At 45.5% G+C, this 21,003-nt stretch overlaps 2 protein-coding genes across 3 annotated transcripts; both read right to left on the bottom strand.

Annotated features, from left to right (window-relative positions):
• Positions 1–2,637: 2,637 nt before the first annotated feature.
• On the bottom strand, positions 2,638–11,472 carry LOC114001961 (aldo-keto reductase family 1 member B10-like). 2 transcript variants are annotated; one of them, XM_027747553.2, is made up of 10 exons: positions 10,919–11,472; positions 9,016–9,183; positions 8,287–8,403; positions 6,973–7,050; positions 6,286–6,408; positions 5,074–5,180; positions 4,913–4,994; positions 4,359–4,442; positions 3,162–3,244; positions 2,638–2,862 (listed from the first exon to the last, which is right to left on the bottom strand). In XM_027747553.2, the coding sequence occupies exons 1-10, from the start codon at positions 10,982–10,984 to the stop codon at positions 2,820–2,822; spliced, it is 951 nt and encodes a 316-aa protein (XP_027603354.1). In that variant the 5' UTR covers positions 10,985–11,472; the 3' UTR covers positions 2,638–2,819. The 2 variants fall into 2 exon arrangements, with proteins under 2 accessions (XP_027603354.1, XP_027603356.1); XM_027747555.2 differs by lacking the exons at positions 8,287–8,403; positions 9,016–9,183; positions 10,919–11,472 and adding an exon at positions 7,791–7,878.
• Positions 11,473–14,322: 2,850 nt separating this feature from the next.
• LOC114001962 (aldo-keto reductase family 1 member B1-like) lies at positions 14,323–20,813 on the bottom strand. The gene is made up of 10 exons (XM_027747556.2): positions 20,738–20,813; positions 20,468–20,635; positions 19,631–19,747; positions 18,322–18,390; positions 17,960–18,082; positions 17,359–17,459; positions 17,102–17,183; positions 16,491–16,574; positions 15,639–15,721; positions 14,323–14,954 (listed from the first exon to the last, which is right to left on the bottom strand). Exons 1-10 carry the CDS (start codon positions 20,798–20,800, stop codon positions 14,912–14,914), a joined length of 933 nt encoding a protein of 310 aa, XP_027603357.1. The 5' UTR covers positions 20,801–20,813; the 3' UTR covers positions 14,323–14,911.
• Between the last annotated feature and the right edge of the window lie 190 nt (positions 20,814–21,003).

Genomic DNA, 21,003 nt, shown 5'->3' with positions numbered 1-21,003 from the left:
GGAGCTCTAGGACACAGGAGTGATGAAAGGAAGCATCAAGCACCCAGCATCACCCTCCGAGCCACCCTTGCTTTCAGGGAGGGATTGGGATGGCCTGGATGTAATCTATGGTGAAAACAAGGGAAGCAGAGAGGAGGACAGGGTTTGGTGTTTGGCTTAAGTAGAGGCTGGAGAAGGGGGAGAAAGGCATTTACTGATTTGGTCTTCTGTGTTCTTCCCTCCCCACAGTACCTGAATCGGTGAAATAAAGATTTGTTAATTGGCAATAAATTATCTTAGATTGCCTTGAGATGAGGTGATGAGGTTGTTTTGCCTGGGACAGTAGCTGTTGGAGATTGTGTGTGATACCCTGACATGGCCCAAAACTGGAGTAATGAGGACTATGGAAGGAGCCATGATCCTGATCCTGGCAATACATGCTGGGGGAAGTGGCACAGTCAGCATATGTCCAGGAGTGAGTGCAGACAGTATGCAAACATCTGAAGAAAGGAGGGACCTTGGGGGGACCATTGCTGAGTGGGAAGGTCACTGGGAAGAGATAGACAGATGCTTCCTTTACACCTGGGCCCCAGTGGCCTGATGTAGTGCTGTAGGATCCACATGTAGGATCCAGAAGCGCTAGCTGGGGATCTGCAGAGGGTTTGGCTATGAAACATGGGTTAGAGAAGTGTCCTGCTGTGTTGGGACTGTGTGCTGGGGCTTGCCATGTGCTGCAAATGAGGCTTCAGAGAGACCAGGACTGCTGGGGAAGGGGTGGCTTTGTGATGTATATTACATTCATGTGGGTGAGGTGTTAACTACTGGTCTGCAGGGACAAAGGATGGAGTTTATAATGAATACACGTTAAGATTGTGACGATTTTAAAGGTGGAGTTTGTATAAGGGTGAAAGCAATTCTTAATATATCTTTCAATTAAAGTGAAGGGTAGAATGTAAAGAACATAAATTGCAGAGGGTATAAGGGGGTGGCAGTGATGACCTGAGTGCAGACCATGAACTACTCAGTGCCAGCCAGGAGCAATTCCAGCTACCACTGAAACTGATATAAACACCCTGTCTCATGCCAGAATTTAAGCCCACAGTGCTGTGACTCAGGAATGCTGCTGGAGACATGGGTGCACTCTTTGAAGGAGGTCCATGCTGAAAGGGCTTACTTCTGAGAGGATGGCAGCTGGTGGATGATTCATGCTTGAACAAGGAAACCCCTGAATTCACTATGGCCACTGGGTAACTCATGCTGGAGAAGTAATGCACTGAAAACACAGTGGTCTAAACCCTTGGCTCTCCCTGCATCATAAAAAGCATTGTACCCTTATTGTTCAATAAAAATGTGTATTTGATCTCAGTAGAGCTCTCTCACCTCAGCCTGGGGATTGCTAAGGGGTTTAGGGGTTGCTTCATTTAGGAAGCTGCAAAACAAAGGTTTTTGGATTGCATTTTCAGGAATTCAAAGTGGAACTTTTGGAAAGAAGGTCTTAAGGTGTTTGTTTTCCCCTGAAACCCAAGTGCAACATCTAAGATGATGCATTTGTCTACCTGCCCAGTAGTAGGAAACAGAAAGGTGACACAGCCACAAAATCAAATACCTCCTCATCTCACCTGGTGGTGTTAAAGGAGCCTTGATTGTTTTAATGTCTTGAATTTGAGCGTCAGGTAGAAAGGAGATTTGGGGGGATCAATTCCTTGAGACCTACTCTCCATGTGTCCCCTGTGCCAGACAGGCTCCACAGTGGGTATCCATGCATGTAGAGGTGTGTGGGCAGCTCAGGTGCTCGGCTCTGCTATCACTGGGTTGCTGGGACGGGTGTCCCTGCACCAGGCTGGGATGTACCAGGGGAAGAGAAGGGGTTGGTGGGCATAGGACTATAGGGGTGAGCAAACCCCTGATGCTGCAGTGCTGTGGGAGGGCTTGGGGCCCCCAGCTGCAGTCCTGGGGCTGTGGGGCCAGGGCAGCAGTGGGATGGGGTGACTGGGCTGAAGGGAGCTGCCAAAGGAGATGGATGGAGCTAGATGGGCCATCATCCCCGAGCTAGGTACCCTGGGCTCACAGCAGTAGATGCTGCCAGGGAAACTGGCCCCTGAGGCTGGCAGGGCCAGTGGGGAGGGAGGCCAGCAATTTGGGCTCTGCACCGAGGGGCTGAGCCTCCCTTGCCAGCAGCCCCCGGGGTTGTGTGTGACAGCTGAAATGTCTCCAGCACCGCCGGGGCTGTGGCCGGCGGGGAGGGGACAAGGCGGGTCGCTGAGGGCTGGCTGCCCTCTGGTGCCCGCTGGAGAATGTGCTGAGGGGCTGTGCTGTCCCAGGGAAAATCCACACATTCGGGAGAAAACCTGAGGAAAAATACTGCCCACTGCGCACCTGTGTGTTTTCTGCTTATGGATTTTTTTTTTTTAAAGGTAGTAAAACCCCTTTTCTCAGTTAGTTCTGGAGTGATAAAACTTCTGGTTATCTCATTTATCCTGAGGAAATGAATCTTTAGTTCACATTTCTCAGATTTTATTCCAATGCTCACAACTGCTGACTATTCTCCTTAGCCAGATAAAGCAAGATAAAGTATAAATGTGAAGGTGTAGTTCAAAATCTCTCCCTGTTTTCTCCTTAATAAGTCCTCATTTTGAAAGAAAATTATTACAGCCCACATTTAATTATTTTAAAACAATTTTACTGTATCTTTCTTTCAAAGAGAACAAACAAAATATAATCACTGAATACATATGCTGTGACTTCATTGCTGCAGGAGGAGAGATGCAATAAAAAAGCTAGATAAACTGATAGGAAGAATATCAAACCAAGCTCTGAAGGAGGGCAGGATATAACCATCTTCAGTATTCTGCATTGAATGGGTAGTCCTTGTGAGTTTTGGCCCTGAAGGGAATAAAAGACTTCATTTTAGCCATAATTTTTTTTCAATCTATCAAGCTCTAGTAGTGCTTAGAGAAGCCACCGAGGCGGGATCTGAACTTTATAACTGTAGAATGATTTTTCTTCCCAGATTTGTTTTCCTGTATAGTGTGTAGATTTTGTACATTTGGAGCATCCAAATCACTTCATCATTCAGGCTCTTGACCTTCTAGGCAATATTTAGATGTAAAACCTCTGTATATATAGTATTCATTATTTAAGCTTTGGGAAAAAAAACCCAAATACTAAATGCTACCACTTACATGCTCATTGTATAGACTCTCCAGTTTCTGTTAAAGCTGAAAATAGTTGCCATCTCCTCTTTAGTCAATTTGAAGTCAAATACCTAACAAGAGAAACAGCTGGAAATCACTTCTCTGAACAAACCAGAGACTGTAAGCAAAATCTACAGAATTAAAGAACAAATCTAAAAGGGAGACAAGCTGGTTAGCCGAAATTACTGTTTCATGGAAGAGAAAAAGGCATCTCTCTGTATTAGTAAGAATGCATTAGCAGAAGAAATAAAAAAAATATATCCAAAGTTACAATTACACATACCAGCTGTTGCAGGACACTTGGAAAGCACTTGCATGTGCCACTTGTGCATCTTTCTGTCCTAATCCAAAGGAACAGCTACAAGACTATCAATCTATCTATTTTGAAACCCTGATGACCAGTTTCAGTCAATTAACAAAGGAGCAACACAGTTTATGGACACCAGGACTATTTTCTTAATGCAAAGCCTTTTGTAGTGTGCTACTGCACTCAAGTGCCAATCAAGCACCATGTGCCAATTCATCTGCAGAACAGGAGACACCATGTAAAGTGACTGCTAAAATTACCAGCATACTGTTACCCAAACTTGGTTCATTCCTGCTTTTCAACTGTAGCCTTAAATGTAGCCCTCAGTACAGTGTGTAGGTACCCAGAGAAAAACTCATCCTCTTGTCCGAGGAGAAGCTGGGAAGGGTGATGTAAAGTAAGATATGCAGGTATTCCCAGAAATGCCAGGGCAGTGGAAAGAATTCAAAAGTTTATTTAGAAGGCCAGAACACAAGAAATGTACAAATTCCTGACAGTGCTATTTAAGGACCGGGCTCTAGGGAGGAAAAGGCAAGTTCCCACCCTCTCCAGGGCCTTTAGTATCGTCTCTGTTTCTCCCCCGCCTTCCCAAGGCCTCTGTGCATGTCTGTTAGGGCTATCTCTCTCTGGCATAGAAGAGAAATAATATAGCTCTCTTTGCAATCCCCTCTGGGCTGCAGAAGGGGAAAAAAAACATCTAACCCTCTTGAAGGCACTTTGCAGGCTTCCTAAGCGAAAATGAGTTTCTAGCTTTCCCATTACAAATTCTTCCGGAAGCACAACTATTCCTACAGGTGAGAGAGGATCTGTGTTTGCTCCGCAGGGAGAAGCTGTGCTGTTCCTGAAGGGCAGCACCCAGCTCACTCCTAATGCCTCACCTGGAAGTTCTCCAAGATGCGCTGTGGTGTGACAGACTTGGGAATCACAATCACATTTCTCTGGATCTGGAAGCGAAGGAGAACCTGCAAGAAGAGAATCAGAAAGAGGATGGTTCTTGCTCTGGAGGAAGCAGAGCCTGTTCCAACAGTCATATTCCCTAAGCTCTTCTGCAGAGCTGCATTTCAAATCATTCCTATCCCTGCAATCCAGGTAGCACTGCCTGGAGAGCAAAGAGGGGAAGTGGTGGAGGCCCCCATGGAAGACCACCTTTCCTATTCAGTTTATAGGCAAACAAGTCTTTTCTTACCCATCCAAACTTCTATCAAGATTTTATTCTCTGTAACAGAGGACTTGAGATGAAGACTGAAACATTACAGCATCGGAAGATGGGTCAAGAAAATGTTTCTTGTTTGCAAGTGTCAGAGGACACTTGCACTGCAGGTCACACAGTAAACAGACTGTACTGCTACCTAACACCACAAGTGACAGGGAAGGAAATGCCACCTTGTCCTGTGTTACAGGAATGGATAACCACTGTCTGGAATCTGTGTACCTGTGCTGTGGATTTCTTGTGCTTGGCTGCAATTTCTTTGATCTTGGGGTCATCCAGGAGGGAAGGATCCTCTGGCTTAGCCCTGTGCAGTGGAAAGATATACTTAGTGTCTCAGTGCTTCAAGCATAACCCACACCAGTTCCCTTGCAGAGCAGTCTTACCATGGTCTGTCAGGAGAGCCAAGGGGACTGTATGCTGTCACAGCAATCCCTTTGGATTGACAGTAGTGTACCAGCTTCTCCTGGGTAAGGTATGGATTACATTCAATCTACCAACAGAAGAGCATAGAGATTGATAGCAGTACAACTGCTGTAACTCACTCCAGGGATTATCTCCTAATGCACTTAAAGGTTGGTATTTGTCCTCATGTGCTCGTCTTTGCAAGGTATTATTCAGTCTTAGTTTTCTACAGCACCTATTTTTACAGTGAGGTTTCTTGTATATCTGGGTTATTGCTCAGGAGAAAAAGCATTCCATAAGGCTTATCCCTGAGTTCTTTGGCCCCGAGAAGGCACATTCTGAGATGCTTCTTGGATTTCCAAGCAGTAGTTGAGCAAATATTGAGAACCCTGATGCCTTGTATGTTCGACTGTAATGTGGACTGGGATTAGAAGGACATGCAGCATCTGCTTTGTAACCACTCCTTATGTGTTCTAGTCATAAAAATCCCTTTCTTGCGAGTTTGTGTGAATGTGTTACATAGATACAGTAGTTTGGGACAGAAATGCATTTTTCCCTTTCAGCATGCTCTTTTTCTGTAACTACATGCTGAGAAAGGCTCTGGAGACTGAGTGAATTTAGCACTCTACGTGAACTTGCAAGAACTAATGGATTCAGAACTGCAAGAGGTGTCTGAGTCTGTGTAATATTCCTGGGAGAGATAAGTATCTACAGCAGGTTCTGTAGCATAGAAGAAGGCAGTAGCTTTGTGTGCAAAGACTAGGTAATTTTTTTGATATGTGTATATATACACACTTTATGTTTTATTATATATAAATAAAAATATCTTCAGGGCAGATATCATGAAGCCACTGCTTCTGCACAACAGTTAAGACTGACCACTCTTTTCCAACTGGGTGACTGAATGAACTGTGCATGCCTGCATGAGAAGAAACGTGTGTTGTTTGAGCAATTATCTGCTATTAATAAGAGATGGGTGCCATCACTAATAAGAGAACAAGTATTGTATTTTAAGAAGTTCTTGTTGTAATTTGTGTACCACAACTTCATTCCCTATCTGGACACAGGAGATCTACAACATCTTTACATATACCCAGAAGTAATCAGAGGGTGTTATTGTGCTATTTTCTTCTGTAATCAGATCCTTATAATGCCTGAAAAAACTAGTCACCTGAAGTCTCCTTGCAGCTTACCTGGACATTTGCAGGCTTGTGCCTCAGTCCTGGCTTGTTCAGGATTCTTTCAATCTGCTCATGGTTAAAGTTGGAGACTCCAATGGCTTTTACCAGACCACAGTCCACCAGCTCTTCCATGGCCTGATACAAAGAGGAGCAAAGTCAACACCCAGTATGCAAGACAAGGCCTGAAGACATTATTCTTGGTTTGTCTTTGTTTCCCTTCATGGGAAGGGAAAGACAACTATTTGGAGTTGCAAAGTTTGTCTCTTGGGGGAAAGTGCTCACTGGTGTATTTGTGCCATGTCTTCCACCTCACCCAAACCCAAGGGCTCCTTCTTGAGATGGCAGAAATTCACATAATGATAAGTTACTTAATAATGATAAACAATAATGTGTTGAGTGAGCACCAGGGGGCTGTACTGCAGCTGTGGACAAAATCACAAACTAACTTATTTCAGCAAAGTGTATTTGAGCAGTTTAAGAATGGTAGTAAAGACAGTTCTGTTTCTGTCATGGTCAAGCAATCTGGTCTGCAGCTCTGCTGAAGATTATCAGCTTCACTAAGCATGTATGTTTTAAAAAAACAACACTGTATACAGTCTGATAAATGCATAAGAACTTTGTGAGTGCTAAAGGTAATGAAAGCATGGAAAAGACTGCCAATGACAGAAAACATGTTTCTCCCACTGTGACTGAACTTACCTCCCATGTATCTAGAAAATCTGCATTGCTGGGTATAGACATGCCTTTGTCATCTTTGGGGAACAGCTCCTCTCCTGCCTGTCAGTGAGAGAGAAAATGCTTGAAACACTCATTATTGGGAAGTTAATAGCAAGACAACTGAAGACAACATTAGCTTTAACTACTAGTAGAGAAAATACTAATATTTGTCTACATAGTTCATGCAGGTTTATGGTCTTTTGCCAGCAAGCATTCCTAGTAGGAGGGACAGGATGAAGTAAGTCGTGACTCACTAAAACACACACAGATAAACAAATCACACCACTGTGTGGAACAAAGTGGAACAAACAAGCTTCCTGTACTCCTCTATCATGCCTTTAAGAGAGAACTGTTGTTTTGAAGGACCTGTTAAGCTCCCAGAAACATTTAAGTCAGGTTTAGGGTGAGCCACATCTCCTGAAAAACATATTATGTAAACACACAGGTCTCTCATGAGGGGACCCTCAGTTTAAATTAGTGGCACTCGGAAAATCAGAAAATCCCAGGTGTACAAACTCAGAAATAAATTCCCGTATCTCCATATTGCTCCACGTCTAGTGTTGTGCAAATGTCAGAGTATTATGCCATGACACTTTTACACAAGGTCTTTGTTCAAATAAAACCTACCATGACATCTTGCAAAGTATGACAAACAGTTGACACGGTCAAAAGCAACAGACAGGATGGAGGCCTTAACCTTTTTGTAGCAGAAAGGAAAAGCCAAGGCTAGACATGGACTGAGACATGAAGTATGAGATGTACTTTATGTAATTCTGACACAGACGTCAAAAAAATCTCACCTTTTGAAATTCAAGGTCTGTGGAACAACTTAAAGACTCCTACAGCAAAGGTCAGCTCAATCTGTACTATATTAAGGACTCAGTGATTAAAGAAAGAAATGGAAGACAGAAGAAGTCTCTTGTTCTGTGATTCTGTAACATGCAGAGGAAACAATTTCTGTCAGGTAGCAAATTACAACCTTCCTTCCCACAAAGCAGGGAAGGATGATTTAGCCAAAAGTAAAGCAGCACAACTCAAGCTTGCAGCTGGGAGGCCTGATCTTAGTGCTAGATCTGCCTGTCCATTATCAAAAGGGCAGAGGACACTGTGCAAGCCTCACTCTCAGGGGCAGAGATCAGGAGCACAGCTGACGTGGCCAGAGTAAAGCTGAATGGGCAGCACTGTCACAGTGCTGGTACACACCAGACACACGCTCTTTCTGGAGCTGCAAGTGCTCCTGGCAGTGTTGAGGAGCTCTCCCAGGAAACAAAGCCAAGGACATTGCTGTTACTGTACCTTCAACCCAGTAGGCCAGTGCATGAGGTAGAGATCCAGGTAGTTCAGTTTCAGGTCAGCAAGAGTCTTCTGGCAGGCTCCCTTCACCAGAGGCTTCTCATGAAATGTGGACCACAGCTAGGGGCAAAAAACAAGGCACACTGTGACCTCCTGGGTTAAATCTCTCAGAATCCTTCTGTACTGTTCTAGCAAGAACCTGTTTCCTTTGGAAGGTGATGTGGAATTAGGCCACCCTGTTTCTTTTCAGATGGGGTTTGCTCTGTAAGCAGGACTGGGCAATGGCCACTGATACGAAGGACAATATGTGCTGTGGTGGCATACGTGATCAAAAAGGGTTGTAAACTAAAAACTGACCCTGTTCCATTAGTCAAGATATGCAAAAGCCATTTATTACAGGTAGATATGGGTTAAAGAGCTCTTTTTAAATTAATAGTTTCAGTGGTGAGCCAAATCCAGAATTTTCAGCAGAAGCGAGTTAAAACCAGGGTACTTTCTGGGACCATTTAAGCTTAACACATCCTTTGAACAATCCCATGAAAATGGAGAATGTGAAGCGTATCTTAGATAACTCTATACAAAATACAGTGACAAGAAGCAGCTTTCATCAGTATTGACCTGAACTATGTCCTGAATTACTCCACTCTATAGCATACAACCTTTTCCCCTGCTCTGAATTTCCCTCTACACAAAGCAGACTTTCCCCTGGACCCTAGGTCACTATATCCTTACCTTACTGACGACAAAGAGATCTTCTCTTTTCACAACACCTTCCTTGATTTTCTGCTGGATCCCTTCCCCAATTTCACTCTCATTTTGGTACACATAGGCACAGTCAAAGTGGCGGTACCCGGCATCGATGGCAGCCATCACTGCAGCTTTTACTTGCCCAGCTGCAGACTGAAAACAGAAGGTTAAGATCCCAAATCAAAGCATACAGGCCATTTCCTAGTTATTTCATCATCATCATCATCATCATCATCATCATCATCATCATGGCTGGGCTTCGCAAATGAAGATTTGGGGAGGGCTCCACCCACGTTTGTTACAAGCACGCTGGTGGCTAAAAAGGCCAATATGAGATAGACACGTCCGATTGCAAAAGGCACAGCAGAAAGACTCCTTAGGTGGTATATTCTGCAAGACACAATTCTTTCTGCATTGTCTTTTCTCCTCGAGAGTGATCCTGTGTGCTTTCTCAAAAGCATCAGCCACGTTATAGATGGTGTGTCTCCAGGTCTCCCAGTTGGAGGCCAGAGTAGACCAGTTATGTTGATCAATATGGCCAAGACTGAGATGTTGTTTCAGGGAGTCCTTGTATCTTCTCTTCAGGGCTCCTCTCATGGGGTAGCCGGTGGCAAGTTCACCATAAAGCAGGATCTTAGGGAGGCAGTGGTTAGTCCTTCATCCTTGAGATGTGTCCTGCCCATCGCAGCTGTGTTCTCAGCAACGTGGCCTCAATACTTGTGACTGCTGCTTGCTCTAGAACAGATGTATTGGTCACATAATCTGACCAGTGGATGTTTAGGATTGTACAGAGGCAGCATTGATAGAAGCGTTCTGGGAGATGCAGGTGGTGGCGATAGATGACCCATGATTTGGATCCATATAAAAGAGCAGACAGCACTATGGCTTTGTAAACACTGATCTTTGTACTTTTCTTCAACTGTTTATTTCGCCAAACTCTTTTATGAAGCTTTCTGAAGGCACTATATGCCTTTGCTAACCTGTTGTCTACACCTTAGTCATCCACATCACTGTTGAGTATTGTACCATTCTCTAGCCCAGCTCCTGCTGGGGCACATCCCACCTGTAATTTGAAGCTGCTTCTTTCAGAGACAGAAGAGATGTGCATTTGTGTGTTTCTATATCCTGACAAGGGTAAGAGCTGTGCACAAAGAAATGTTGGCATATCTTTTTCATACAGATTTAGCAATGTTTGTTTTCAGGCATTGTATGGTTCACTGATTTTGTAGTCATTGTAACAGCAGTGCAAACTGCTTTGTCAGAACTTGCTTGAGACGCATGAATGGTCTTCTAAAGCCGTATCTTATTAACAGATGATTCCCAGTGACCTCGCCCAGGATTAAAGTTACTCAGCACTGAAGCAGCAGACAATCCGAGTGCCCCACTGCAGCGGCACGGAAGCCCTGGCTGCGGGAAGGGCTGGGGAGCAGCCGGGAGAGGGGCCCCGAAGGCCACAGCCGCGGGAGCCTGGCTGGGACGGGAGAGGATGGGATCCGCGCATCCCTGGGGAGGGGGTTGCTGGGTATGTGAGGGAGGGAGGGAGCCGACTCTCCCGGGCCAGGGAGACCCAAGAGTCAACTCTCTCCCATGGCAGGAGGGGGACGACAAGGACGGAGGGCACGCTGGGGAAAACAGCTTCAAAAGCAGCGTGGGGCTCTGCCTGCGGGGACGACCAGAGCCAGAGAGCATCCTTGGCGGTATCCCGGGCAGGATGCTGGGGACACCGACAGCGCTGCGCTCCGGCCCGGGCTGTCGGTGGGGACGGGTCACCGAGCCAAACCGAGCCGTGGTGTCCGAGCTTCATCCCCAATTCAGAGCGCTCCGGACCGCCGCGCAGGAGATCGCACCGGGCGCAGTCCCAGCCCCGCTGAGAGCAAGGGACCCTTACCTTCCATGTGCCCAGCCCCATGAGGGGCATCTTGGCCCCGGTGTTGAGCTGCACGCAGGTCGCCATAGCTCCAGCTGGGAATGCTGCTCGGCACTATCGCCCGCCGAGCCCTGTAATGACGGCTGGGTCGCGCCCGCCCCGTCCCGGGACCTGCCCACACGGGACAGCCACCGAGCTGGGGCGGGTCAGTGCCGCGTCTCCCCGAGTCCTCGGAGCTGCTCTCTCCGCGGATGTGGGCTGTGAGCCTCGGGACAAGGAGGGGCTCTGAGCCCACCGGCTGGAGCAGCGTGTCCCCGCGGCAGAGATGGTGGTCCAGGCTCTTGCAGAGCTCCTGTAGTGTCTGTGTGAATCTGGAGCTTTCAGCCCTCAGTGCCCCTCGGAAGGTGGGATGATGCTTGTGGTAACAGGAGAGGAAAAGTGAGCTCCTTTGTAGGAGTAAATTAGAAAGCAGTGAAATTTAAAGAAGAATGTTATTTTTAGTGTTGGGAGAGGTTTCTTGCGATGTTTTTTTTTAAGAATAGAAGAAGATGTTATGTTAAGGCCACCTAAGAAACTTTGCTGATTGCTCCTGCTTGGTGAATTTATTCAGGTGCAAGCATTGTTTGGACTATAATGGTGCATTTTTCTCTGTGTGCCTTTCCCACAGCTGATGTCCAGCTGCTTTGTAGCTTTGTACTGTTTTTTTTGTCAGCAGCATCAGCCGTTCTCAGCAGGATGTGATGTTTCAGTTACATCACAAAATAGTTATATAATGCAGTGTTTGCCTGTTTTTTTTCTTTCTGGATTCCTTCTCTGTAAATTTGCTCTGAGCATGCTCAGACTCATGGGGTTTGGTTCAGGGGTCGATGAAATCAATGGAAAGATTGTGATACTAGGAGTGCTGACGACAGTATTAAAAGAAAGCTGTTTGCATGGGAGGCCTGCTGCCATCCTAGTCTAGGGGGTTTCACATTTCCTTTTTTCCTTCCTACTGTCCCTCCCTCAGTTCAGAAAAATGGACACTGTCCATCTGCAGAGCTGTAGGGAAGTTCTCTGTGCCAGTCATGGCATTGTGTCTGGTGAGCATTCCTGGTAAGCATTGCTGATGGTGGGCAAAGGACTGGAACTAAGGTTATCAGAGGGGCAGAGCAGCTGCACAGAGTGCATACTGTTGGGGAGGTGGACTTAGTAGTGTTAGCTGGGCTCAGAGATCAGTTTTCCATGCCTGACCTCTATCTTGACCTTAATTATTAGCAGAAGTCACGTGGAGACTTGTCCTGACAAAGATTGTTGCCCTTCACAGAAGGTACCCTATTTTAAAACATAATTTTGCTGAGGACTAGTAAGGTTTATGCAAAAAGCACTTCACAATTCTTTTTTTTCAAAATAAAACGTTGAGTCATGCCTGTGATTTGGTTTTTCAAGGCAGATGAAGTACCAAATTGCCTCTGCTCTCCTATTTCCTGGGTGCTCAAGCCAGTGGTGTTCTGCTTTGACTCCAGATGTAGAAGGTCTCAGTGTAGGAATCACAAGAATCTATCAGATTTTTGTGTTGCTTCTGTGAAGGTGGTGCTTAATTTTCCCCAATGGTTTCCTGAATGAGAGATGTCTCTGTCTTTTAAGAGAGGATTTGGGGCAGAAGGTTTGCATTTTGCTTTGTTGTTTGTGCCTGTTGGTGTGAGTCTTTGCCCAGATCATGCCAAGACACAGGATCTGTCAGTTGTTTCTCTATCCTGAAGGTGTGTCTGGGGTTGTCAGATGATGGCAGGGCCTTTGGGAAAGAAGTATCACTTTTGTCAGTGGATGACAACCTGAAATGCCATACTATCAAAACACTTCCTAGCTATCCTAGCACTCCCCAGCAAGGCTCACCTGCATCTTCCACCGGAAGGGATAGGCTTTGTCAGAGGAAAGCTTTATTCATTCACATAGTTACAGTTAACAGAGACCTGTCCCAGTTACTGTGCCAGTCAGTCAGCACAGAATAGCCTGTGGAGAGAAGGTAACACTCCACTGTCACATTCCAGTTCCACCATGGGCCCCCTGCTTTTATGCATCATGACACCCGTTAAACAGTCTCCCCTCTCTCCCCAGTCTCTGCTACTCTGGGTTTTTAATAGCCAGATATCAGCACAGGATACCAACCAAATCAGTCCACAGTGATACCACTGTACAGTTTTCCAGCAGTTTCAGGTGTTGGTCTCCTATTGCTTGTTGATCCACAGTCCACTAAGGCTTGTTTGTAAGTAAATTGTCTTACTCAACTGTTCTTGTCAGCACTGCTCTATCAATCACAGCTTATTATACCAAGTTATTCAACTTTTGATCAGGACAAGATCTTCATGCTCTTGTGACATCATTTAAAATTGAATAGGGATTATTGCTGGGTTAAGAACTGGCTGATGGCTGGGCCCACAGAGTGGTGGGGAACGGGGCTGCATCCAGTTGGCGGCCAGTCACAAGTGGTGTCCCCAGGGATCAGTGTTGGGCCCAGTCCTGTTTAACATCTTTACTGATGATCTGGATGAGGGGATTGAGTCTACCATTAGCAAATTTGCAGATGACACCAAGTGGAGTGGCAATCTGCAAGAAAGCAGGAGGGCTCTGCAAAGAGACCTAGACAGGCTGGATAGATGGGGCTGAATCCAATGGTATGGGGTTCAACAAGGCTGGAGAGCAGCCAGGCAGGAAGGGACTGGGGGTTCTGATTGACAGGAAGCTGAACATGAGCCAGCAGTGTGCCCAGGTGGCCAAGAAGGTCAATGGCATCCTGGCCTGTGTCAGGAATAGCGTGGCCAGCAGGACCAGGGAAGTGATTCTGCCCTTGTACTCAGCCCTAGTTAGGCCGCACCTTGAGTGCTGTGCTAATTCTGGGCTCATCAATTGAAGAAAGATATTGAGGTGCTGGAGCATGTCCAAAAGGCAATGAAGCTGGTGAAGAGTCTGGAGCACAAGTCCTATGAGGAGAGGCTGAGGGAGCTGGGGCTGTTCAGCCTGGAGAAGAGGAGGCTCAGGAGAGACCTCCTCACTCTCTACAACTCCCTGACAGGAGGTTGTAGCCAGGTGGGGGTTGGTCTCCTCTCCCAGGCAACCAGCAGTGGACAAGAGGGTGCAGTCTTAAGCTGTGCCAGAGGAGGTTTAGGTTAGACATTAGAAAGAAGTTCTTTACAGAGAGAGTGATCAAACATTGAAATGGGCTGCCCAGGGAGGTGGTAGAGTTACCGTCCTTGGACGATTCAGAGACTGGATGTGGCACTTAGTGCCATGGTCTAGTAGACAAGGTGGTGTTGGGTCAAAGGTTGGACACAATGATCTCAGAGGTCTTTTGCAACCTGGTTGATTCTGTAATTATTTCCAATGACATTGTTAATGCAAGTTGCTTGGTTTGTTAATTTTCACATTAGAGTAGAACTTCCAAACCAGCAGTAATCTAAACATTTTTATTTTGGTTAAGAATGAAATTGAACACTAATCTCTGTCCAGTTTCAGCCTGTAAAAAATTACAACTGAATTAAAGCCCAGTATGAGTTGGTATGCATCTGTAGGTCTGGACGCTTCTCCCATTTATTCTTCTTTCACAGAAAGCTTTGAACTGTGCTCTAGAAGTAAAATTATTTGTTGTCTTTTATCTTCAGGCAGTGATTATGTAGTTCATTCTTTCAGGATGGATCTTTCTTCTGTGTTCACATATCTTTAACCCTGCAGCCTTAAGTGGTGTTGATGCAAGACAGAAGACAAAATCAGTTGCTAGGTTATTCTGTTTTCTGCTTTACTATTTCAGCCATGCAGAGACACTCATCTAATGAGCAGAGAATTATTGTAGCCCATATTTTGTTCTTCAGAACAGTTTTACTATTTTGTTCCACCAAAGAAGAAAAACCCAAAGTCACTGAATACCTATACTGGGCCCTTGCTGGCAGGAGAGAGACAGTGTGCAGCTAGTGGGCAACTTCAGGGAATGGTAGAAGCTCATTACACTCCAGAGGCCTTCAGGAGGGCAGGATAAAACCATCTTCAGTATTCTGCATTGAAAGGGTACTCCTTGAGATTTTTGCACCTGGAGGAAATCAAAGAGGAAGGATTACTTAAGGCTGAAATATAGAACCTTCAAGGGAGGCTCTGAATTGAGTAGCAGCAGAATGAATTTAAGAGACTTATTAGTATAGAAAAAGCATACAGGACCAACAAGTTCATCTTTTTCTATTATTTAGGCACTGAGCAGTGGTGGGACCAAATTACTTTCTAGATAAAAAGTTAAAATTCATACTGCTTACAGAAAAAACAGCACTTTCTGCAGCCTTCCAGCCAACTCTTCTTGTCTTGCTCTTGGCTTCCAAGGTGCATATCTGCAAGCAGTTGTGCTTTGTACTGCTCAACAGATGATCATTCCCTCCCCCAACCACCTATGTAAGAGCTGACATCAGCTTATAATGCCTCACAGAAAAAATTATCTTAAGTTTAAAACTGCCTAATGTTCATTTATCCCATATGGACACAGCCAAAGTTATCAACCAGAACCCTCACTCTGGAATTCCTGGCACACAAAGTTTCCTGAAGAACAGATTTACAGTGAATACACAGCATGACTTATCCTTTAGTCAATAAAGTAAAAAAATATAACTCCGCTAAGATGTTAAATAACAGACCCTTCATCCCCCAAATGATTTCACATTTCAAAATATATATCAAAATGAAGATCATTGAAAATGCAAGAGTTTGAAGGAGACAAACGGCCACTTACGTGATCATTTCACAGATCCTCCAGTTTCTGTTTAAGCTGAGCAGGGTTGCCATCTCCTCTTTAGTCAATTCGAAGTCAAACACCTAAACAGAGAAACAGCTAGAAACCACCTCTTTGAACAAATCAAATCAGAAGCAAGATTCACAAGATCAAAGAACAAGTTCATATCAGAAAGAGTGCTGGTTACAAGTGATGGCTTCAAGAAACAGGGAAAGGAAAAGAAGTATCTTTGGATTTTCGATATTCTACTGGCAGAGGGAAGAACCAAACAAAAAAGACTGATGGTTGCAGTTACATGTGCGAGCTATTCCAAGGTGTTTGGTGAGCACTTAAGCGTTGTAGAATGCCTCCATCCTCCATTTGTGAAAGGTCCATCTTTCTGTCCCATACCAAAGAAACAGCTACAACACTTCCATATTCAATAAATCCAGCTATGTTACATCTGAAATCCTGATGTCCAATATCAGAAAAAATGCCTTTACGTAACAGTCAGAGGAGCTATGTGGTTTACTGACAGAAGGACTCTTCCCTTAATGTGTTGCTTACTCTATATTTTGAGGAATGTTACTTGATTGAGGCTACAAGCCTACTCACTGTGTCATCCACAAGTCCACAGAGCAGAAGACACCATGTAAAGTAACAGATAATATTATCAGCATACTGTTTCTAAGAGCTCTGTCTTTTCTTCAGTTTAGTTTTCAATGTAGCCCTGACTTCCAGACAGAAAGGGTGAGCCCAGTCCTGCTGCCCAAGGAGGACATGGCAAGGATGAGAGAGGATCTGTGTTTGCTCTGCAGGGAGAAGCCGTGCTGTCCCTGAAGGGCAGCACCCAGCTCACTCCTAATCCCTCACCTGGAAGTTCTCCACAATGCGCTGTGGTGTGACAGACTTGGGAATCACAATCACATTTCTCTGGATCTGGAAGCGAAGGAGAACCTGCAAGAACAGACAACCGAGTCAGAAAGACGATGGTTCCTGCTCTGGAGGAAGCAGAGCCTGTTCCAACAGCTGTTTTCTCTAAGCTCTATGCACTTTGGCAGAGCTGCATTTCAAACCATTCCTATCCCTGCAGCCCAGATAGCACTGCCTGGAGAGCAAAAAGGGAAGTGGTGGAGTCTCACACGGAAGGCCTCCTTTCCCATTCAGTTTTGGAACAATTCCTTTTCTTCCCAGCCAGGCTTTTAGCAGTCTATGCAATGCTTTCATTCTCTGCAAGAAGACATGAGAGGGGAAGGTGACATCTGAAGATGGGTCAAGAATCTTTTCCTGTCTGAGGGTCAAATAGGTAATAGTAGCATATATTGTAGGCCACAGAGTGGACAATCTGCACGGCTTGTTAACGCCACCAAACAGCACCACAGTTCGCAGGTAACACTGTTAGAGGCTGTTCCCTCACTTCAGACATAAGTTTCCTAAATGGCTGTGTTACAGGAATGAGTACCCACTGTGTGGCACCTACTCACCTGTGCTGGGGTTTTGTTGTGCTTGGCTGCAATCTCTTTGATCTTGGGATCATCCAGAAGGGAAGGTGCCTCTGGCTTAGAACTAGACAGGGGGGGGAAAGGGAAGAAACAACAAAAAAAATCACTCTAGAAAGATTCTATCTAGCCTCATCAATTAAAAAAAAATATATACATATATATATATATACACCTGCACCAATTACTCAATTAGTGTGAATGTTTCAGACTTAAATCATGCTAACCCACTTGGAAATTACCCATCAGGACGGCCAAGGGGACAGTATGCTGTCACAGTGATCCCTTTGGATTGGCAATAGTTGATCAGCTTCTCCTGGGAAAGGTATGGATGACACTCAATCTGCCAACACAGAAGCAGGGACAGAGTTGTGGAACTACTGTAGTTTTCCCATGCTCCAGAGGTTTTTCTAAATCCTAATTTGCTAATTACAGGCTGCCTTCATCCTACCCTATGTGTAGTCTGTGTGACCAATACAACTCTGTAATTCTATAGAACACCAACTTTTACATTGAGTACTTGTGTGCTTTTTGGATTTTATTCTGAGAGGCTTTATAAAAGTCAATGATTATAGTCAGAATGATAGCTCGTATCTGGATTCTTCATCCCTCCAGAGAGAATGCTTCCTAGGAAAATAATCTGGAATTTGTGAAAAGTGGTTCAGCAAGGTGAGACAAAAAGGAAATGTTTAAGTTCTGTGTGTACCAAAAAATACCCATAGAGTGGGATTTAAAGTACATGCTGTGTCTACTTTCTTTTCATTTTTCCATCTCCTCATTCGACTGTAATTAGATCTTTATAATCCCTAAAAAGTATTCACCTGCAGTCACTTTGCAGCTCACCTGGTTATTTGCAGGCTTGTACTTCAGTCCTGGTTTGTTCAAGATTCTTTCAGTCTGCTCACGGTTAAAGTTGGATATTCCAATGGCTTTTACCAGACCAGCATCCACCAGTTCTTCCATGGCCTGACATAAAGTGGAGCCAAGTCAGCATGCAGTGTACAAGACATGACCTGAGTACATTCTTCCTGACTTTTCTTCTCTTGTTTCTCTTCATGGGAAGCAGAGTTTTAAAAGCTACCCATGTATTTTTGTGAATTCTTTCTAGCTAATTCTGCATACATGCACAAGCCCTTCTGCAACTGCTGAAGCCAACACCACTGCTGAGGACAGATGATGTGACTTTTCCACTCGGATGAACTTACCTCCCATGTCTGTAGAATATCAGTGTTGCTGGGGATAGCCATGCCTGTGGGAAACAGCCCCTCTTCTACCTGTCAGTGACAAAGAAAATGCTTGAAAATCTGTCGAGAAGTTCACTTAATACATGAGAATCCACAACCAAAACAGTTTGAACTTCTAGTGCAGGCAAGAGCACTAATTCTTGTCTATATTCAGTCATTCCTTCCTGAGAAGTGGAAGGAATTTGTGGCATTTTTGCTAGAGACTGTTCCCATAAGGACAGGGTTTTCTGCTGGACCCCTGGAAGTCAGGGTTCACCCAAACACCTACAAGGGAAAAAACCCACTCAGAACTATAGACTTCAGTCTCACACATGTTCACTTCAGGTATTGTTCTTTAGTTCCCACTTAGAAAGAACTTTTTGTTCTTTTTGTTTTGTTCTTTTTCCAGAGGGACATCAAGATACATAATTGGGTACTGGGAGGAGTTTGGCCTACACAGTGCCAGATTTGCTGAAAAGACAGTTCTTCCATGACAAAACTCAGTGTAAAGCTGCCAACACTAGGAAAATCAGAGGAGCCTTTGTGTACAAGTCATGAAAAGACACCAAGACTGAACTGTGTTTAGCAGCTGTTTGTTGCTGTGACCATGAGACAGCTTCATTTTCACGGCTTTGTTAATATAAAGCTAAAATAGAGCATGAAAAAAAGACGAGCATCTCAAAGGCAACAGGTAGAACAGAGACAGATCAGACTGCAGTAAGATAGAAAGGCTAAAACTAGAAATATTCAAACAGACATGAACTCCTTCACCAATCTTGGGGGCCTAACTTCTCCCACTAAAGTTTCACAGTTTAAATTCCTGTCTCAGTGGAATAAGCAAGGACAGCTCGATCTGTACCACATTAAGGATTTGGTGATTAAAGAGAGAAATTGAAACCAGAAATATTTCTTTTTGTTCTCTGATTCTGTATCATACAGAGGAAAATTTCAGACAGGCAGCAAAGTGCAGCCCTCCATCCTACAAGGGCAAATCTTACATGAACACACACTGGATTTGCAAGAGAAAGGGAAAGCAGCCTGTTTTATGCTTGCAGCTGGGCAACCTGCCCCTGGTTTTCAGACCATCATTCCCAGGATGAAAGGGTATGGAAACAGCAGTTTCAGGGGCAGAGACCAAGAGCCTGACTCACATGGCCAGAGTAAAGCTGGGCACCAGAGCAGTGCTGACACAGATGACAGACACATCATTGTCTTTCTCAGTCACAGCAATTGTTAGGCTGTAAAGGCAGAGTCACAAGAAACAAAGCCAAGGGCATTGCTGTCACTGTACCTTGAACCCAAAAGGCCAGTGGATGAGGTAGAGATCCAGGTAATCCAGTTTCAGGTCAGCAAGAGTCTTCTGGCAGGCTCCCTTCACCAGAGGCTTCTCATGAAACGTGCACCACAGCTAGGGGCAAAAAACAAGGCACACTGTGACCTCATGAGTTAAACCTCTCAGGTGCTCTCCTGAACAGCACAGAAATGTTCCATGTTCTTTGGAAGGTAATATGGAATGAGGCCATCGTAGCGCTCTCCAGATGTGGTGTGCTCTGGGATGGGACTGGCCCATGACACTGAAGGCAGTGTGTGCAGTGGCAGCACAGTGTTTGAGCAGGATCATAACAAAGTCCTCTGGTTCCATTAGTTCAGATATAATTTGTGCTGCCCACTCTGCCTTTTCCTGCAGGTTGGCCTGCAGCTGGCCTCCCCTCATCCATCCCCCAGCACTCTGTCTTCTCAGCAGGGTGCCAGAACACAACAGGTCTGTGGTGCTCAAAGTTGCTGTATATTCTGAGGGGGGAAATCAGACTCTTGCCTCCCTTCAGTGTTATTGGAAGAAAGTGCAGGGAAGACAGCTGCCACCAGTTAGGGTAAGAGTGATTCTTCTTAAGGAACTCACTCTTCCTATCCAATGGCTACAACATTAACAATTACTGTCAGTGGACAGGAAAGAATCAAACTCTATCACTGTGGTCATGAAGTGGAATAAGACAGCAGTATCAGGAATAATCTCGTTTACATTATGAGCTTCTCCAGTGCTACAGCATTAAACTACTTCAGGTTCCTACTGTAAACATATCACAGGTAAAGCCAGTTTGTCCATAATCCATGACCATCGGATCCATACCTTACTGACGATGAAAAGGTCCTCTCGTTTCACGACACCTTCCTTGATTTTCTGGTGGATCCCACTCCCAACTTCCTTCTCATTCTGGTACACGTAGGCGCAGTCAAAGTGGCGATACCCGGCATCGATGGCAGCCATCACTGCAGCTTCCACCTTACCTGGGGGGGACTGACGGGAAAAAGGGTAGGACATGTCTCAGTTTGGGATTTTCACGTACTCTTCCTTCGGTAGCTGCCGAAGCACCGCCGGGGTGCCGCTGCCCGCGGTTACCTTCCATGTGCCGAGCCCCAGCAGCGGCACCTTGGCAGCCCCGAGCCGCGCGTACGCCGCCATGGCCGGGTCGGCAGCGCTCCGCCCCCCCGCTCCCTGGCAGCCAATCAGCGCTCTGGCCCCGCCCCGCTGGCAGCTCCGCCCAGTCAGCAGCGGAGCCTGCAGCCAATGGGATCCGCCCGGCGGCCATGGTGGGATAGCGAGGTGGGCGTTTCTCACGGGGGGGCGGCCGGGGGGTGCGGCTTTTCCTGCTGGAAAAGGGTGAA

Source organism: Pipra filicauda, unplaced genomic scaffold (genome assembly GCF_003945595.2).
Source record: "Pipra filicauda isolate LSUMZ 115617 unplaced genomic scaffold, ASM394559v2 scaffold528_size357041_pilon, whole genome shotgun sequence".
NCBI lineage: Eukaryota > Metazoa > Chordata > Aves > Passeriformes > Pipridae > Pipra > Pipra filicauda.
The sequence above is the reverse complement of the archived record's forward strand: the minus strand, read 5'-3'. Positions and strand labels throughout refer to the sequence as shown.